The sequence below is a fragment of the Somniosus microcephalus genome, chromosome 22 (genome assembly GCF_052327205.1).
Source record: "Somniosus microcephalus isolate GS21.2 chromosome 22, FLI_Smic_1.0, whole genome shotgun sequence".
Classification (NCBI taxonomy): Eukaryota; Metazoa; Chordata; class Chondrichthyes; order Squaliformes; family Somniosidae; genus Somniosus; species Somniosus microcephalus.
The window spans coordinates 10,003,308-10,021,929 of record NC_141008.1 but is presented as its reverse complement, the minus strand read 5'-3'; the positions used below and the strand labels follow the sequence as shown (position 1 = coordinate 10,021,929).

Below are 18,622 nucleotides of genomic sequence, written 5' to 3'. Positions count from 1 at the left end.
CCACTTCATAAAGTCCCGCAACTTACCCTACTCGATTGAGGAAGTTCGGTCTCTGACCAGGAACTGCCGCACTTGCGCTGAGTGCAAGCCTCGGTTCTACCACCCTGATAGAGCCCACTTAATCAAAGCTACACGGCCCTTTGAGCGGCTCAGCTTAGATTTCAAGGGCCCCCTCCCGTCCGTCGACCGCAATGTTTACTTCCTGAACATTGTGGACGAATACTCCCGGTTCCCATTCGCCTTCCCCTGCCCAGACATGACCAGCGCCACGGTCATTAAATGCCTCAACAGCCTGTTCTGCCTGTTCGGTATGCCGAGCTACATCCACACGGATAGGGGGGCGTCCTTCATGAGTGAAGAGCTACGCCAGTACATGCTGTCCAGGGGGATCGCCACGAGCCGTACCACCAGCTACAACCCCCGGGGTAACGGTCAAGTGGAGCGAGAGAACGGGACAGTATGGAAAGCAGTCACTCTAGCTCTAAGGACCAAGGGCCTCCCTATCTCCCGCTGGCAGGAAGTCCTCTCAGATGTGCTCCATTCGATACGGTCGCTATTGTGTACTGCCACTAATGCCACGCCTCATGAACGAATGTTTAGCTTCCCCCGGAAATCCACCTCAGGCGTATCCATGCCGTCATGGCTCTCCACCCCGGGTCCGGTATACGTGCGAAGGCATGTGAGGGGCCATAAGACGGACGCTCTCGTGGAGCCAGTGCACCTACTCCACGCCAACCCCCAATACGCGTATGTCCGGCACGCCGACGGAAGGGAGGACACCGTGTCAATAAAAGACGTCGCCCCAGCCGGTAACGACAGCAACCACGGCAATAGCAGCAACAACGACCACAGCAACTCTTACCCACCCACTACTCTTTCATCACCCCCGGAAGAACATCGACCAACGGCACCCCCACCAACTACCCCTTCAACAACCCTGGCGGCACCCCCGGCAGAGACCCAGGAGGCCACCCGCGACACCACAACAGCCACGTCGGTCGCAGAGGACTACCAAGCCCCCGAACAGACTAAATCTATAGAAGGGGTGAATGTGATGAAATGTTCCATTCATCACTGCCTGTGACTGTGGTTGGTTTCAGGTTCCCCCTTACCATTGTATTGCCTGTGACTGTGGTTGGTTTCAGGTTTCTCCTCACCATTGTATTGTGTATTGGAATGTATGGAATGTGTTGTGTGTAGGGCTCCGCCCATACCTGGCCTCTATGTAAGCCAGCTCAGTCTGGCCTCACAGCCAGTACTGCAGACCTCCAGGGAAGATACCTCTCTCCACTTCTAAGTTAATAAAAGCCTTGTTTTGTTTCGCTAACATCGAGTCTCGGGATTATTGAGGCACATCAATGGCCATTCCACAATTTCTGGGAGTACAAAATTCACCTTTACCTTGTGCTGGAAAATCATACAATCAAAGTGATTTTGAAGCAAAAAGCTTTGAATTTGCAAGAAATAACGGCGAGTGTTCCAGTTTTGTGCCTTTGGTCTCTAGCTTCACCTGCTCGCCACATCCCTTTCCCATGCATTAATTCCCCCAAAGCCTCCTATTCAGTCTGTTATATGGAGGTTTTCTACTGCCCTGATTGCTCAATGGTTAAGTGAGAATTGGAGCCATCCCCAGTGTAGTAACGAGCCACACAAGGCGAGAATTTACAGCTTGTGCTGAGTTATCTGATCTGTGCCAGGATGGTACTGAGGGCCATTACTGGTTCCCCGGGTATTGCTGCAGTAGGTGTGTGCATCGTGGACTCGGACTGCATCAGAAAGGTGGTTTGTGAGCCATGAAACAGTCCTGTAGCTCGACTTCACACTTCCAGGGGAGGACGGATGGGCAAAACCTAACTGCCCTGTGTAAAATATTTACTGTTTGTAAAGGCCAACACATTTCAAGCTACTCCCATTGGGGGACAGACGTCTTCAGAACCTTGTAACAGGGCCACACTTGCATTTACTCTTTTCAAACTGTCCGAACAGAGAGGCCATTTGTAGCAGCACAGGAGATGCTCTTCACTATCACACTGTGCTAGACTGACTCCATTTACAGATTCGGACAATTACTATTCCCAAGATCAGTCTGTGGAGTTTAAAAACCTTGGGCAAGTCCAGTTGGGAGTTTATTTATTTACAGTTCTTTTTCCTCTCCTCCCAGGGGTGTAAGCAGTGTAGTCAGGCGCTGCATTGAGAAGAAGACAGAAATAGAATACGCTGTGAAGATTATTGACATCACATCTGAGCATCTGACTCCAGAGGAGCTGGAAGAGATCTGCACATCCACTGTCCAGGAAATCAGCATCCTCAAGGAAGTCTCGGGACATCCACATATAAGTGAGTAAAACTCATTCAGGTTAAAGAAGGACAAAATAGAGTAGAAATCAAAGAAATGAGTAGAGGCCATGATTATAGGCAGAGAGTCACTAACATCTGCCTCCTCACTAACATCAGGGGACAGGTGCCAAAGTTGGGAGAGCTGTCCCACAGACTAGTCAGTCAACAGTCTGATGTAATCATACTCCCAGAATCATCAGACCTATAAAGCCAACATTCCAGACTCCTCCATCACCATCCCTGGGTATGTCTTGTCCCATCAGCAGGACAGACCCACCAGAGGTGAGGGCACAGTGGTACACAGTCGGGTGTGAGTTGCCCTGGGAGTCCTGAACATCGACTCTGGACCCCATGAAGTCTCATGTCATCAGGTCAGACGTGGGCAAGAAGACCTGCTGCTGATTACCACCCTCAGCTGATGAATCAGTACTCCTCCATGTTGGGAAAAAAAGAAAGACTGCATTTATATAGCACCTTTCACGACCTCAGGACGTCCCAAAGCGTTTTACAGCCAATGAAGTAATTTTTTTTGATGTGTCATCACTGTTGTAATGTAGGAAGCACTAAGGGTAGTGAGGGCACAGAACGTACTCTGTGTGGCAAACTTCAATGTCCATCACCAAGAGTAGCTTGCTCGTACCACCACAGTCCTTGTGGAGACCAAGTCCCGTATTCACACTGAGGACACCCTCCGTCGTGTTGTGTGGGTCAGATTCAGAACAGATCCAGCAGCTCAAAAACTGGGCATCCGTGAGGCGCTGTGGGCCATCAGCAGCAGCAGAATTGTATTCCACCACAATCTGTAACCTCATGGCCCGGCATATCCCTCACTCTACCATCACCATCAAGCCAGGGGACCAATGCTGGTGAGTGTAGAAGAGCATGCCGGGAGCAGCACCAGGCATACCTGAAAAGAGGATAAAGTACCAGAGATACGAGAACAATTAAAAATAAATCAAAGGGTGGAACTAGGGATGGGCAATAAATGCTGGCATTGCCAGCGACGCCCTGATCCCATAAATGAATTTTTTAAAACTAACTAGATTTAATACAAATTAAAAAATGGTAATGGAGAAAATAACGAGAATGAAGATTGAGAAATCTCCAGGACCAGATGGTTTCCACCCCAGGGTATTAAATGAAATAGGTGAGGAAATTCCAGATACTCTACTCATGATCTTCCAAAACTCTCGATTCAGAAATTGTCAGAATTGAATTGGAAAATTGCCAATGTCACTTCACTATTTAAGAAGGGTGGGAGCAAGAAACTAGGAAATTATAGACTTAAGAACATAAGAAATAGGAGCAGGAGTAGGCCATATGGCCCCTCGAGCCTGCTCCGCCGTTCAATAAGATCATGGCTGATCATCGACCTCAACTACACTTTCCCACCCCATCTCCATATCCTTTGATTCCCCTAGAGTCCAAAAATCTATCTATCTCAGCCTTGAATATACTCAAAGACTCAGCATCCACAGCCCTCTGGGGCAGAGAATTCCAAAGATTCACAACCCTCTGAGTGAAGAAATTCCTCCTAATCTCAGTCTTAAATGGCCGACCCCTTATCCTGAGACTATGACCCCTAGTTCTAGACACTCCAGCCAGGGGAAACAACCTCTCAGCATCTACCCTGTCAATCCCCTTCAGAATCTTGTATGTTTCAATGAGATCACCTCTCATTCTTCTAAACTCCAGAGAGTATCGGCCCATTCTACTCAATCTCTCCTCATAGGACAGCCCTCTCATCCCAGGAATCAATCTAGTGAACCTTCGTTGCACCGCCTCCAAAGCGAGTATATCCTTCCTTAGATAAGGAGACCAAAACTGTGCACAGTACTCCAGGTGTGGTCTCACCAAGGCCCTGTACAATTGTAGCAAGACTTCCTTACTCTTATACTCCAACCCCCCTTGCAATAAAGGCCAACATGCCATTTGCCTTCCTTATTGCTTGCTGTACCTGCATTCTAGGTTTCTGTGTTTCTTGCACGAGGACACCCAAATCTCTCTGAACACCAACATTTGAAAGTTTTTCACCATTTAAAAAATATTCTGCTTTTCTATTTTTCCTACCAAAGTGAATAACCTCACATTTCCCTACATTATACTCCATCTGCCACCTTACTGCCCACTCACTCAGTCTATCTATATCCCTTTGCAGACCCTTTGTGTTCTCCTCACAGCTTACTGTCCCACCTAGCTTTGTATCATCAGCAAACTTGGATACATTCCACTCGGTCCCTTCATCTAGGTCATTGATACAGATTGTAAATAGCTGAGGCCCCAACACTGATCCTTGCGGCACCCCACTAGTTACAGCCTGCCAACCTGAAAAAGATCCGTTTATCCCTACTCTGTTTTCTGTCCGTTAACCAATCCTCTATCCATGTTAATATATTACCCCCAACCCCTTGAGCCCTAATCTTGTGTAATAATGTTTTATGTGGCACTTTATCGAATGCCTTTTGGAAATCCAAATATACTACAACCACTGGTTCCCCTTTATCTACCCTGCTAGTTACATCATCAAAAAAACTCTAATAAACTTATCAAACACTTATTAGTCTAACGTTAGTTGTGGGGAAGTTCGTAGAATCTGTTGTTAGGGACAGAGTGGCTGAGCACCTGGACAAATATCAGCTGACCAGAGAGAGCCAGCATGGACTTGCGAAGGGTCAGTCGTATCTAACAAATTTAGTTTAATTTTTTGAGGAGGTAACTAACGTGGTAGATAAGTACGTGGCTATGGATGTTAGTTATATGGACTTCCAGAAGACATTCAATAAGGTTCCACACAGGAAACTGTTAGCAAAAATGGAAGTGCATAGAATTGGAGGCAACCTATTGACATGGGTAGGGAATTGGTTAGGAGGTAGGAGACAGAGGGTAGGGATAATGGGTATGTACTCAAATTGTCAGGATGTGACTAGTGGTGTCCCCCAGGGATCTGTACTGGGGCCTCAGCTTTTCACTGATATTTATCAATGACTTAGATGAAGCAATAGAGAGCTGTATATCCAATTCTGCTGATGGCAATAAGTTAGGTGGCACAGTAAATAGTGTAGATAGGAGCAGTAAGTTGCAAAGGAACATTGACAGATTAAGTCAGTGGACAATCTGGGGAAGGGTGAGGTCATTCACTTTTGATCTCAGAAAGATCGATCAGAGTATTTTCTAAATGGTGAGAAGCTAGGAACTGTGGAGGAGCCGAGAGATTGAGGGGTCCAAGTACAGAAAGCTATTGAGGCTGGGGGTCAATTGAAGGTTTCAAAACGGAGATCGAAAGATAACGTAAGAAATAGGAGCAGGTGTCGGCCATTTGGCACCTCGAGCCTGCTCCGCCATTCAGTATGATCATGGCTGATCTTCTACCTCATCTCCACTTTCCTGCACTATCCCCATATCCCTTGATTCCCTTAATATTCAAAAATCTATCGATCTCTGCCTTGAATATACTCAACGACTGAGCCTCCACAGCCCTCTGGGGTAGAGGATTCCAAAGATTCACCACCCTCTGAGTGAAGAAATTTCTCCTCATCTCAGTCCTAAATGGCCGACCCCTTATTCTGAGACTGTGACCCCTGGTTCTAGACTCCTCAGCCAGGGGAAACATCTCTCTGCATCTACCCTGTCAAGCCCTGTAAGAATTTTGTATGTTTCAATGAGATCACTTCTCATTCTTCTAAACTCTAGAGAATATAGGCCCAGTCTACTCAATCTCTCCTCATAGGACAATCCCCCCATCCCAGGAACCAGTCTGGTGAACCTTCGTTGCATTAATAAAGACCAACATACCATTTGCTTTCCTAATTGCTTGCTGTACCTGCATGTTAACTTTCAGTGATTCGTGTACAAGGACACCCAGGTCCCTCTGAACCCCCACATTTCCCAATCTCTCACCATTTAAAAAATACTCTGCTTTTCTATTTTTCCTACGAAAGTGGATAACTTCACATTTCTCCACATTATATTCCATTTGCCCATTCACTTAGCCTGTCTATATCCCCTTGAAGCCTCCTTGCATCCTCCTCACAACTTACATTCCCACCCAGCTTTGTATCATCAGCAAACTTGGATATATTACACTTGGTCCCCTCATCCAAATCATTGATGTCGATTGTGAATAGCTGAGGCCCAAGCACTGATCCTTGCAGTACCCCACTAGTTACAGCCTGCCAACCCGAAAATGACCCGTTTATTCCTACTCTCTGTTTTCTGTCCGTTAACCAATCCTCAATCCATGCTAGTATATTACCCCCAATCCCATGAGCCCTAAATTTATTTAATAATCTCTTGTGTGGCACCTTATCGAATGCCTTCTGAAAATCCAAATACACCACATCCACTGGTTCTCCCTTATCTATTCTGCTAGTTACAACCTCAAAGAATTCTAACAGATTTGTCAAACACGATTTCCCTTTCATAAATCCGTGTTGACTCGGCCCAATCCTATTATTATTTTCTAAGTGCCCTGTAACCACGTCCTTAATAATAGATTCTAGCATTTTCCCTACTACTGATGTCAGGCTAACTGGTCTGTAGTTCCCTGTTTTCTCTCTCCCTCCTTTCTTAAACAGTGGGGTTACATTTGCTACCTTCCAATCCACGGGAACCGTTCTAGAATCTGTGGAATTTTGGAAAATGACAACCAATGCATCCACTATCTCTAGCATGTAGGCCAACAGGTCCAGGGGATTTATCAGCTTTCAGTCCCATTAATTTCTCCAGTACTATTTTTTTACTAATACTAATTTGTATCAGTTCCTCATTCTCGCTAGAGCCTTGGTTCTCCGCTACAGGAAACTCTCTTTTTATCCGGCACCGACGGGACAGGCGGGGTGCCAGTATATCAAAAAGTCTGGATTACAGAGAGTTATAGTTAAAAGGTACGAGAGCTCCGTACACAGAAACAAATCCAAGCTTCCCTGTTGCTTAGCAACAGGTGCAAGAAGCCCGACCACAGACCAAGCGTCCCTGTTGCTTAGCAACAAGTGCAGGAACGCCCGATTACACAGCCAAGAATCAAGAAACGGCCACTAATATGAAGAAAAACTTAACTGAACCCACTCCTGAATTTTGCCGGTTAACCGAGATTTCCGGTTGTTTGGGTGCCGGTAAATCGAGAGTTTCCTGTATTTCCAGAAAATTGTTTGCTTCTTCTTCCATGAAGACAGACACAAAGTATTTGTTTAATTTCTCTGCCATTTCCTTATTCCCCATTATAATTTCTCCGTCTCAGCCTGTAGGGGACCCACATTTACTTTTGCTAATCTTTCCCTTTTTACATACCTAGAGAAGCTTTTACAGTCTGTTTTTATGTCTCTCACTAGTTTACTCTCATTCTATTTTCCCTTTCTTTATCAATTTCTTGGTCCTCCTTTGCTGAATTCTAAAATCCTCCCAATCCTCAGGCTTACTACTCTTTTTGGCAACATTATAAGCCTCTTCCTTTGATGTAATACTATCTTTAACTTCTCTTGTTAGCCACAGTTGGACCACTTTTCCTGTGGGGTTTTTGTGCCTTAAAGGAATGCATATTTGTTGTAAATTATCTATTAATTCTTTAAATGCTAGCCATTTCTTGTCTACCATCATACCTTTTAATGTAATTTCCCAATCTACTGTAGCCAACTCGCCCCTCATACCTATGTAGTTTGCTTTGTTTAGATCAACTCTCCCCATCCCTGATGCCCCGCAATGTCTGCACCTCAGACTCCAGCTCAAAAACTCTGAGCTGAAGTTCCTCAAGATGCAGGCACTTACTGCAAACGTGGTTTTCCGGGATCACAGTGATCTCCACAAACTCCTGCACAGATCGGGATTAAACGGCGTGGACTTGCACAGAGTGTTTTATTTGCGAATTTGGAGAAGAGGGGGAAGGAGTTGTTGCTTTTTGCCTACTTGTAGTGCTTTATGTTACAGGCAGATATTTAATTTCAGTACCCTTAACTTAATCCAAATCTGCAGAAATGTTTACTCTTATACACTTGGAGCCTCACCCAATTTACAAGATTTTGGTTGGGTAAGGGTATTAAGGGTTACAGGAACCAAGGCGGGTAGGTGGAGTTAGGATACAGATCAGCCATGATCTGATTGAATGGCAGAACAGGCTCAGGGGGCCTGAGTGGCCTCCTCCTGTTCCTATGTTCCCAATTGTCCTCCCCTCCTCCTCCTATACCCATTCCAGCTCTCTGACTCTCCCTTTTTTGTTCCAGCCTCTGACTCAATTCCCATATTCTAGCATTGCAGTTTTAAAAAAATATTAATTCCTTTGTATTTGGGCATCTCATTTATTCATTGCCCATCCCTACTTGCCCCTTGAGAAGGTGGTGGTGAGCCGTCTTCTTGAACTGTTGCAGTCCATGCGGTGAAGGTGCTTCCACAGTGCTGTTAGGTAGGGAATCCCAGGATTTTGACCCAGCGCCGATTAAGGAACGGCGATATATTTCTAAGTCAGGATGGTGTTCCCATGCACCTGCTGCCCTTGTCCTTCTAGGAGGTTGTGGGTTTGGGAGGTGCTGCCGAAGAAGCCTTGGCGAGTTTCTGTAGTGCATCGTGTAGATGGTACACACTGCAGCCACGGTGCGCCGGTGGTGGAGGGAGTGAATGTTTAAGGTGGTGGATGGGGTGCCAATTAAGTGGATTATTTTGTCCTGGATGGTGTTGAGCTTCTTGAGTGTTGTTGGAGCTGCACTCATCCAAGCAAGTGGAGAGTATTCCATCACACTCCTTCCTGACTTGTGCCTTACAGGAGAGGCTTTGGGGAATCAGGAGGTGAGCTACTTGCTGCACAACACCCAGCCTCTAGCCTACTCTTGTAGTCAGGTCATTTATGTGGCTGGTCCAGTTCAGTTTCTGGTCAATGGTGAACCCCAGGATGTTGATAGTGGGGGACTCGGCGATAGTAATGTCATTGAATGTCATGGGGAGGTAGTTAGACTTTCTCTTGTTGGAGATAGTCATTGCCTGGCACTTCTGTGGCGCAAATGTTACTTGCCACTTATCAGCCCAAGCCTGAATGTTGTCCAGGTCTTGCTGCATGCGGGCACAGACAGCTTCATTATCTGAGGAGTTGTGAATGGAATTGAACACTGTGCAATTATCAGCAAACATCTCCACTTCTGACTTTATGATGGAGGGAGGGTCATTGATGAAGCAGATGAAGATAGTTGGGCCTAGGACACTGCCCTGAGGAACTCCTGGAGCGATGTCCTAGGGCTGAGATGATTGGTCTCCAACAGTCCCAACCATCTTCCTTTGTACCAGGTATGACTCCAGCCAGTGGAGCGTTTCGCCCCATTTTCCCCTATTGATGTCAAGGGCAGTCACTCTTGAGTCACCTCTGTACTTAAGTGGTTCTGGTGGAACCCAAACTGAGCATCAGTGAGTAGGTTATTGGGGTTAGTGCCACTTGATAGCACTGTTGATGACTCCTTCCATCACTTTGCTAATAATTGAGAGATGATTGGGGTGATAATTGGCCGGGTTGGATTTGTCCTGCTTTTTGTGGTCAGGACTTACCTGAGCAATTTTCTAATTTTCAATGTCGGGTAGATGCCAGTGTTGTAGCAGTACTGGAACAGCTTGGTTAGAGGTGCGGCTAGTTCTGGAGCACGTGTCTTTAGTACTACAACTGGGATATTGTCGGGATCTGTAGCCTTTACTGTATCCAGTGCGCTCAGCCGTTTCTTGATATCAATTTCCGGAAACTACCATCTAGATGCTGGGACCTCAGGAGGAGGCCGAGAAGGATCATCCACTTGGCAATTCTGCCTGAAGATGGTTATGAATACTTCAGTCTTGTCTTTTACACTCACGAGCTGGACTCTGCCATACTTCAGGATGGGGATGTTCATGGAGTCTCCTCCTCCCATTAGTTGTTTAATTTTCCAAAACCATTAACAACTGGATGTGTCAGGACTGCAGAGCTTTGATCTGATTCATTAATTGTAGAATCGCTTAAATCATAGAAATTTACAGCACAGAAGGAGGCCATTCGGCCCATCGTGTCTGTGCCGGCCGAAAAAGAGCTCTCCAGCCTAATCCCACTTTCCAGCTCTTGGTCAATATCCCTGTAGGTTACGGCACTTCAAGTGTATATCCAAGTACTTTTTAAATGTGATGAGGGTCTCTGCCTCGACCACCCTTTCAGGCAGTGAGCCAAAACCCTCTGGGTGAAAAAAGTTTTCCTCAACTTCCCTCTAATCCTTCTACCAATTACTTTAAATCTGTGCCCCCCCGTTATTGACCTCTCCAAGGGAAATAGGTCCTTCCTATCCACTCTATCTAGGCCCCTCATAATTTTATACACCACAATTAAGTCTCCCCTCAGCCTCCTCTGCTCCAAAGAAAACAACCCCAGTCTATCCAATCTTTCCTCATAGCTAAAATTCTCTAGTCCTGGCAACATCCTGGTAAATCTCCTCTTAACTCTGTCTATAGCATGCTGCTTACGTTGTTTTTAATGAATGTAGTCCTATTTTGTAGCTTCACCAGGTTAGGAACGGAGGAGGCCATTCAGCCTTTCAAGCCTGTTCTGCCATTCAGTTAGATCATGGCTGATCTGTATCTTAACGCCATCTACCTGCCTTGGTTCCATATCCCTTAATACCCTTACCTAACACAAATCTATCAGTCTCAATTTTGAATTTTTCAATTGATTCCCAGCTTCAGCAGCTTTTTGGGGAAGAGTTCCAGATTTCCATTACCCTTTGTGTGAAGAAGTGCTTCCTGATTTCACCCCAGAACCGCCTGGATCAAATGTTAAAGTTATGTCCCCTTGTTCTGGATTCCCCCACCAGAGGAAATAGTTTCTCTCTCTCTACCCTAGCAAATCCTTTAATCATCTTAAACACCTCAATTAAATCACAGGAACACAAGCCTAGTCAATGCAACGTGTCCTCACAATTTAACCCTGGAAACAGGTCATGATGAAATTACTTAATGCAGACGAGATATTGGAGCCTGTAAGCTTAGTACAGAGAAAGGGAATGTCGGTAACTTAAAAAAGACAAGGGGACACAAGAAACAACTTCAGTTACAACAAAGCTTTTGATTGAATGTAGAAACTGCAGCTGGGTGAATTAGTGCTGTGGATTTGTCGTTGTAGAAATGGCAACATTTGCACTGAGTAGAAAACAATATAAACCACACTTGGCTGAACATCTTGTGTTCTATCTAGTTATGAATAAGTTTGTTCCCTTTATGTATTTATGAATATCACAGAATTAAATAGAAACTACAACACGGAAATGGGCCGTTGGCCCCAGCCTGTCCACACAAGCAGTATCCTCATCCCATATCTCTCTGTACCCTTTCCTTCAATCACCTATTCAACCTTTATCTACATATATATATATCTATACACACACACACACACACACACACACACAGTCCTCGACCATGTCCGTTCCATTTATTGCTCTTGTGCGCTCACCCCTTCCCCTCCCAGTACAATAGGGTTCCCCTTGTCCTCACCTTCCACCCCACCAGCCTCCACATTCAACGGATCATCCTCCGCCATTTCCGTCACCTCCAGTGTGATCCCACCACCAAATGCATCTTCCCCTCCCCTCCCCTTTCAGCATTCCGAAGGGACCATTCCCTCCGCGACACCTTGGTTCGCTCTTCAATCACCCCCTCCCCTTCCCACGGCACCTTCCCATGCAAGCGCAGGAGATGCAACACATGCCCTTTTACCTCCCCCCCCTTCCCACTGTCCAGGGCCCCAAACACCCCTTCCAGGTGAAACAGCGATTTACTTGTACTTCTTGCAATCTAGTATACTGTATTCGCTGCTCACGATGTGGTCTCCTCTACATTGGGGAGACCAAATGCAGATTGGGTGACCGCTTTGCGGAACACCTCCGTTCAGTCCGTAAGGGTGACCCTGAGCTTCCGGTCGCCTGTCACTTTAATTCTCCGCTCCACTCCCACTCTGACCTCTCTGTCCTCGGCCTCTTACACTGTTCCAATGAAGCTCAGCGTAAGCTCGACGAACAGCACCTCATCTTTCGATTAGGCACTTTACAGCCTTCTGGACTCAACATCGAGTTCAACAATTTCAGACCATAACCTCTGCCCCTATTTTTCCAGATGGCAGCTGTTGCTGATTCTATTCCCATTTACATTTTATCTAGAGCCATCTTTTGTTTCTTAACTTGTCCCATTACCATCTCCTTTTGCCTCGCACCATCAGCCCTTTTGTCATTTAATCTCTCCTGCCTTCCATCCTATCACAGACCTCCCCTTTTGTTCTTTCCACTTGCTTAAAACCTTGTTATATCTCTAACTTTTTCCAGTTTTGACGAAGGGTCATCGACCTGAAACGTTAACTCTGTTTCTCTCTCCACAGATGCTGCCTGACCTGCTGAGTATTTCCAGCATTTTCTGTGTTTATTTCTGATTTCCAGCATCTGCAGTATTTTGCTTTTGCACACACGTGGTCGGTTGTGTTCAGTGGTTTTGTAGTTACATTATTAGAATGTGAATTTCCTGAGCTAGAAGTTGTTTAGAACAAATGTTTGACAAATCCCTTTGCCCAAGGAAGAATCTTTTCCAGTCTTTTCCCAGAATTCTTCTCAGAATTCTAGTCGCTTCCTTGTCCCCTACTCTTTGTTGAGAAAATTGGACAATCTAACTTCACAAACCTGCCCACGGCGCTGAGATGGGATTAGAAAATGTAGCTCCGGCTATAAGAGCTAGCATTGGCTCCCAGTGGGCGAGGGCTGTAATTTCTATGGTTCACAGGTACTGATGCTTGTACACTGGGCCACCAGGTACACAGTGAGAGCTCCTGCACCGTGTCCAAGAATAACAATGCCAGCCTGGATTAAGATAAAATGAGCATCACAACTAAAGCTTTCCATTGCAACAGAATGGCGGGAGTCTCACAAATAATACAGTAAATACAATGACCCTGCTTTGTAGCACATTTCAGCTCGTGCAATGAGCCGCTTCATTTTGACTGTGTCGTGGTAGAATTAACCATACTACAGGAAACTTTCGTTTAACCGGAGGTTAAAAGTCCGGAAAGCTCTATCTACCGGCAAAATTCAGGAGCCGTTTTCTATAAGTTTTTTTACTTCTCGTTGCTTTTTTTTCCCCAGTCAGGCTCTGCAAGGTCTGTAGCTAAGCAACAGCTTCAGCTAGAGACGCTTGCAGCTGCAGCCGACTGTTTTGAAGCTGTTGCTAAGCAACAGGGTTTGTTGATTCACACGGAGCTGAAAAGCTCTGTATGTTTTAACATTGCCGCTGGTTTATACGGCAATTTTGATCTAACGGCACCAGCTCGGTCCCGTCAGTGCCGGATACCAGAAAGTTTCCTGTATTTTGCCGCTCAGTACACTTAACATAGGGGGATTTAATCTCGCACAAAGAAGCATCATACCTGACAGACCTCATAGTGCAACCCATAGCTGAATTTTGGGGCGTTTGTCGGATTGAGAACAGGCAATGGAGCCAGTCTCTGAGTCCTAGTGTGTGCCCTGAAGACTCGACGAGCCCGGATGGGTTATTGATCTCAGCTGTGCCACAGTCGAGAGGGGCAGAGAGAAGGAACATTCTAAGGGAACTCGCACTGGCGGCTGGTTTTGCAGTGGCGTGTGAGCTGCGGATGGTTGTAGTCCAGGGAGACATCAGGAGGGAAAGAGAAGAAAATAAATAAACCAATAATAAAAATAGAAAATGCTGGAAACTCTCAGCAGGTCAGGCAGAGTCTGTAGAGAGAACTTCATAACTAACAGCCTTGTGGGATTTCAGATTTCCAGCATCTGGTATTTTGCTTCTTTTTGTAAATCGGATAGTTACACAATTGTTTTCTCTGTTACAGTTTCACTAAATGACTGCTATGAATCGTCGAGCTTCTACTTCTTGGTGTTTGATCTGTAAGTATGGGAGGCCTTCAAAGAGGAGATGGTCCAGGTACAGAGTAGACACATTCCCACGAGGGAAAAGGAAGAGCATCCAAAGCTAGAGCTCCCTGGATGACTAAACGTATAGAGATTAAAATGAAACAGAAAAAGGAGGCTCATGATAAATGTCAGGCTCGTAATACAGCAGAGAACCAAGCTGAATATCGAATGTACAGAAGAGAACTGACAAAGGAAATAAGAGGGGCAAAGAGAGAGTATGATAAGTTATCCACTTCGGTAGGAAAAACAGAAAGGCAGAGTATTATTTAAATGGTGATAGATTGGGAAATGCTGATGTACAAAGGGACCTGGGTGTCCTTGTACACCAGTCACTGAAAGCAAACATGCAGGTGCAGCAAGCAGTTTGGAAGGCAAACAGTATGTTGGCCTTCATTGCAAGAGAGTTTGAGTACAGGAGTAAGGATGTTTTACTACAGTTGTACAGGGCCTTGGTGAGACCACACCTGGAGTACTGTGTGCAGTTTTGGTCTCCTTACCTAAGAAAGGATATACTTGCCACAGAGGGAGTGCAGCGAAGGTTCACCAGACTGATTCCTGGGATGGCAGGACTGTCGTATGAGGAGAGATTGGGTCGACTAGGCCTGTATTCACGAGAGTTTAGAAGAATGAGAGGGGATTTCATTGAAACGTATAAAATTCTGACAGGGCTGGACAGACTGGATGCAGGGAGGATGTTTCCCCTGGCTGGGGGGTCTGGAACGAGGGGTCACAGTCTCAGGATACGGGGTAGTACATTTGGGACTGAGATGAGGAGAAATGTTTTCACTCAGAGAGTGGTGAACCTGTGGTATTCTCTACCACAGAAGGCTGTGGAAGGCAAGTTACTGAATATATTTAAGAAGGAGATAGATAGATTTCTAGACACAAAAAGCATCAAGGGGTATGGGGAGCGAGCGGGAATATGGTATTGAGATAGAGGATCAGCCATGATCATATTGAATGGTGGAGCACGCTCGAAGGGCTGAATGGCCGACTCCTGCTCCTATTTTTCTATGTTCTATGTCTATTAGCGGCTAACATAAAAGGGAACCCAAAAGTCTTTCATAAACATATGAATAGTAAAAGGGTAGTCAAAGGAAGATTGGGGCCGATTAGATACAAAAAGGAGATAATCTTGTGAAGGCAGAGTGCATGGCTGAGGTACTAAATGAGTAATTTGCAACCGTCTTCACCAAAGATGAGGATGCTGCCGAGGTTGCAGTAAAGGAGAAGGTAGTAGAGAAATTGAGCAGGATAAAAATAGATAAAGAGGAGGTACTTAAAAGGTGGGCCGCGCTCAAAGTAGAAAGGTTACCCGGCCGGATTGGATGCATCCTAGGTTGCTGAGGGAAGTAAGGATGGAGATAGCGGAGGCTTTGGCCACAATCTTCCAATCCTCCTTGGATATGGGAATGTGCTAGAAGACTGGAGGATTGCAAATGTTACAGCCCTGTTCAAAAAAAGGGAGAGGGATAAACCTGGTAACTACAGGCCAGTCAGCCTAACGTTGGTGTTGAGAAATTTTTAGAGACAATAATCTGAGACAAAAGAAAAAAAATTGTCTCTTGAAAAGTATGGACTAATAAATGAAAGTCAGCATGGATTTGTTAAACGCAAATCGTGTTTGACTAACTTGATTGAGTTTTGTACTGAAGTAACGGAGAGGGTTGATGAAGGTGTTTGATGTAATAGACAAATTGACAACATTGAAGCCCGGGGGATTAAAGGGGCAGTGACAGCATGAATACGAAATTGGCTAAGGGACAGAAAGCAAAGAGTAGTGGTGAACAGTTGTTTATCAGACTGGAGGGAAGTGTAAAGTGGTGTTCCCCAGGGGTCGGTATTAGGGCCACTGCTCTTTCTGATATATATTACACCCGTCAAAGCAGAATAAGTCACATGACCGATCATGCTCGAACTCACCCAGTCCGAAATCCCACTCGCCCAGCCCAACATCACACTCACCCAGTCCGACATCACACTCACCCAGCACAACATCACACTCACCCAGTCCAACATCACACTCACCCAGCCCAACATCACACTCACCCAGTCTAATTTTAAGATTGTTCCCCTTTGTTCTGGATTTCCCAACCAGATGAAATAGTTTCTCTCTATCTACCCTATCACATCCTTTTATCATTTTGAGACCAACCGACCATGAGAGCACCCAGCAGAGATTCTACCTTCAATTTGGTGCATCTCCCTGACCCCTGTGATCCCCAGGGCTGGGGTCCATGTGTGAAAACCCGATTAGAAGGGATCAGAAAATGCTGCCTGATCCATCCGATTCCTTGAACCGACCCTGATGAAATTACAATCACTCTCAGCTCTCCAGGTTAAAAATAGAGCTGAATTTAGCCCTGTTTGTTTATGCTCCCCAATGGTAAAGTGTCATTCACTGTTCCAAAGGCTGATTAAAGACAGCAGGCGTTCTCGGAATGTCTTGGAGCAGTTCCATTGGTGAATACCTCTGCCCTTCACTCAGCTCTGTGTGCTTATAACATACTGTACTAGAGAATACACACACACTGGTGCTGAAGGATGAGTGAATGACAGAAAGTATTAGGCACAGTTTGTAGCTCCCATAATGAATGGAACTGAGGCCACCTACTAGGAAGGGGCTTTGTGTGAGTCCGCATCTCCTCAGGTAGCCGTGGTAACAGCCACGGGGGGGTGGGTTGACCCTGACTCTCATAACCGCACTGGTCATATGGCCATCTACAATCCACAGCCCGAACCCACAGCCCACAGCCCGAACCCTCTGCCCAAACCCACAGCCCCAGCCCACAGCCCGAACCCACAGCCCAAACCCACAGCCCATAGCCCGAGCCCACAGCCCGAACCCACTGCCCACACCCACAGCCCGAACCCACAGCCCACAGCCCGAACCCACTGCCCGAACCCTCTGCCCACACCCACTGCCCACAGCCCGAACCCACAGCCCAAACCCTCTGCCCAAACCCACTGCCCACAGCCCATAGCCCGAACCCACAGCCCAAACCCTCTGCCCAAACCCACTGCCCACAGCCCGAACTCACAGCCCATAGCCTGAACCCACAGCCCGAACCCACAGCCCGAACCCTCTGCCTAAACCCACTGCCCACAGCCCGAACTCTCAGCCCATAGCCCGAACCCTCTGCCCAAACCCACTGCCCACAGCCTGCAACCACTGCCCAAACCCACTGCCCACAGCCTGCAACCACTGCCCGAGCCCACAGCCCAAACCCACAGCCCGAACCCTCTGCCCAAGCCCACAGCCCACAGCCCGAACTCACAGCCCACAGCCCGAACCCACAGCCCGAACCCTCTGCCCAAACCCACTGCCCACAGCCCGAACCCATAGCCCGAGCCCACAGCCCGAACCCACAGCCCGAACCCACTGCCCACAGCCCACAGCCCGAACTCACAGCCCACAGCACGAACCCACAGCCCATAGCCTGAACCCTCTGCCCAAACCCACTGCCCATAGCCCGAGCCCACAGCCCGAACCCACAGCCCGAACCCACTGCCCACAGCCCGAACTCACAGCCCACAGCCCGAACCCTCTGCCCAAACCCACTGCCCACAGCCCGAACTCACAGCCCATAGCCCGAACCCTCTGCCCAAACCCACTGCCCACAGCCTGCAACTATTGCCCGAACCCACAGCCCGAACCCACTGCACTAACCCACAGCCCGAACCCACTGCCCACACCCACTGCCTGAACCCACAGCCCGAACCCACTGCCCACACCCACTGCCCGAAGCCACAGCCCGAACCCACTGCCTGAACCCACTGCCCGAACCCACTGCCCAAACCCACGGCCCGAACCCGCAGCCCGAACCCACTGCCCGAACCCACTGCCCGAACCCGCAGCCCGAACACACAGCCCGAACCCACTGCCGGAACCCACTGCCCAAACACACAGCCTAAGCTCTCTGCCCTGTGCCCAACCCCATTGCCCACAGCCTGCACCCAATGCCCAAACCCACAGCCCGAGCCCACTGCCTGAACCCACTGCCCCACAGCCCAAAGTTTCTAACATAATTTGTACCACAACTTAAATTATACCAATTGTAAAAGCTCACAAAATGTGCGTTAGTGCTATTAAAGGTTAGCGGCAGTGACATGTGCCAGGGAAGTGCTCTTCTCAAGTTCCATCCACTCTTGGAAAGCTCCAGTTTAAAAATAGCGTTAAACTTTGCCCTTTATTTAAGCTGCGTTCACTAAAGATGGATAACAGTCTTCTGATCATTCAAAGCCAGTGTTTGCACTAAAAAGTTTGAATTAAGCAATTTAAATCACAGTAAAATAGAAATTTAGGGCTAAACAAAATTGAATTATCAAATAATTTGAAGTAAACAATTTTGAATTAAGAGCAGCAGAGTACACAC

The 18,622-nt window shown here is 46.9% G+C and overlaps 1 protein-coding gene across 3 annotated transcripts in view; it reads left to right on the top strand.

Moving 5' to 3' along the window:
• The window catches only part of LOC147102026 (phosphorylase b kinase gamma catalytic chain, skeletal muscle/heart isoform-like), a 129,770-nt gene that overhangs the window by 38,222 nt on the left and 72,926 nt on the right, over window positions 1–18,622 (top strand). For all 3 annotated transcript variants that reach the window (XM_085964168.1, XM_085964169.1, XM_085964170.1), the window contains exons 3-4: window positions 2,162–2,337; window positions 14,165–14,219. In XM_085964168.1, the coding sequence (XP_085820294.1) occupies window positions 2,162–2,337; window positions 14,165–14,219 (231 nt within the window). The remainder of the gene's footprint in view (window positions 1–2,161; window positions 2,338–14,164; window positions 14,220–18,622) is intronic.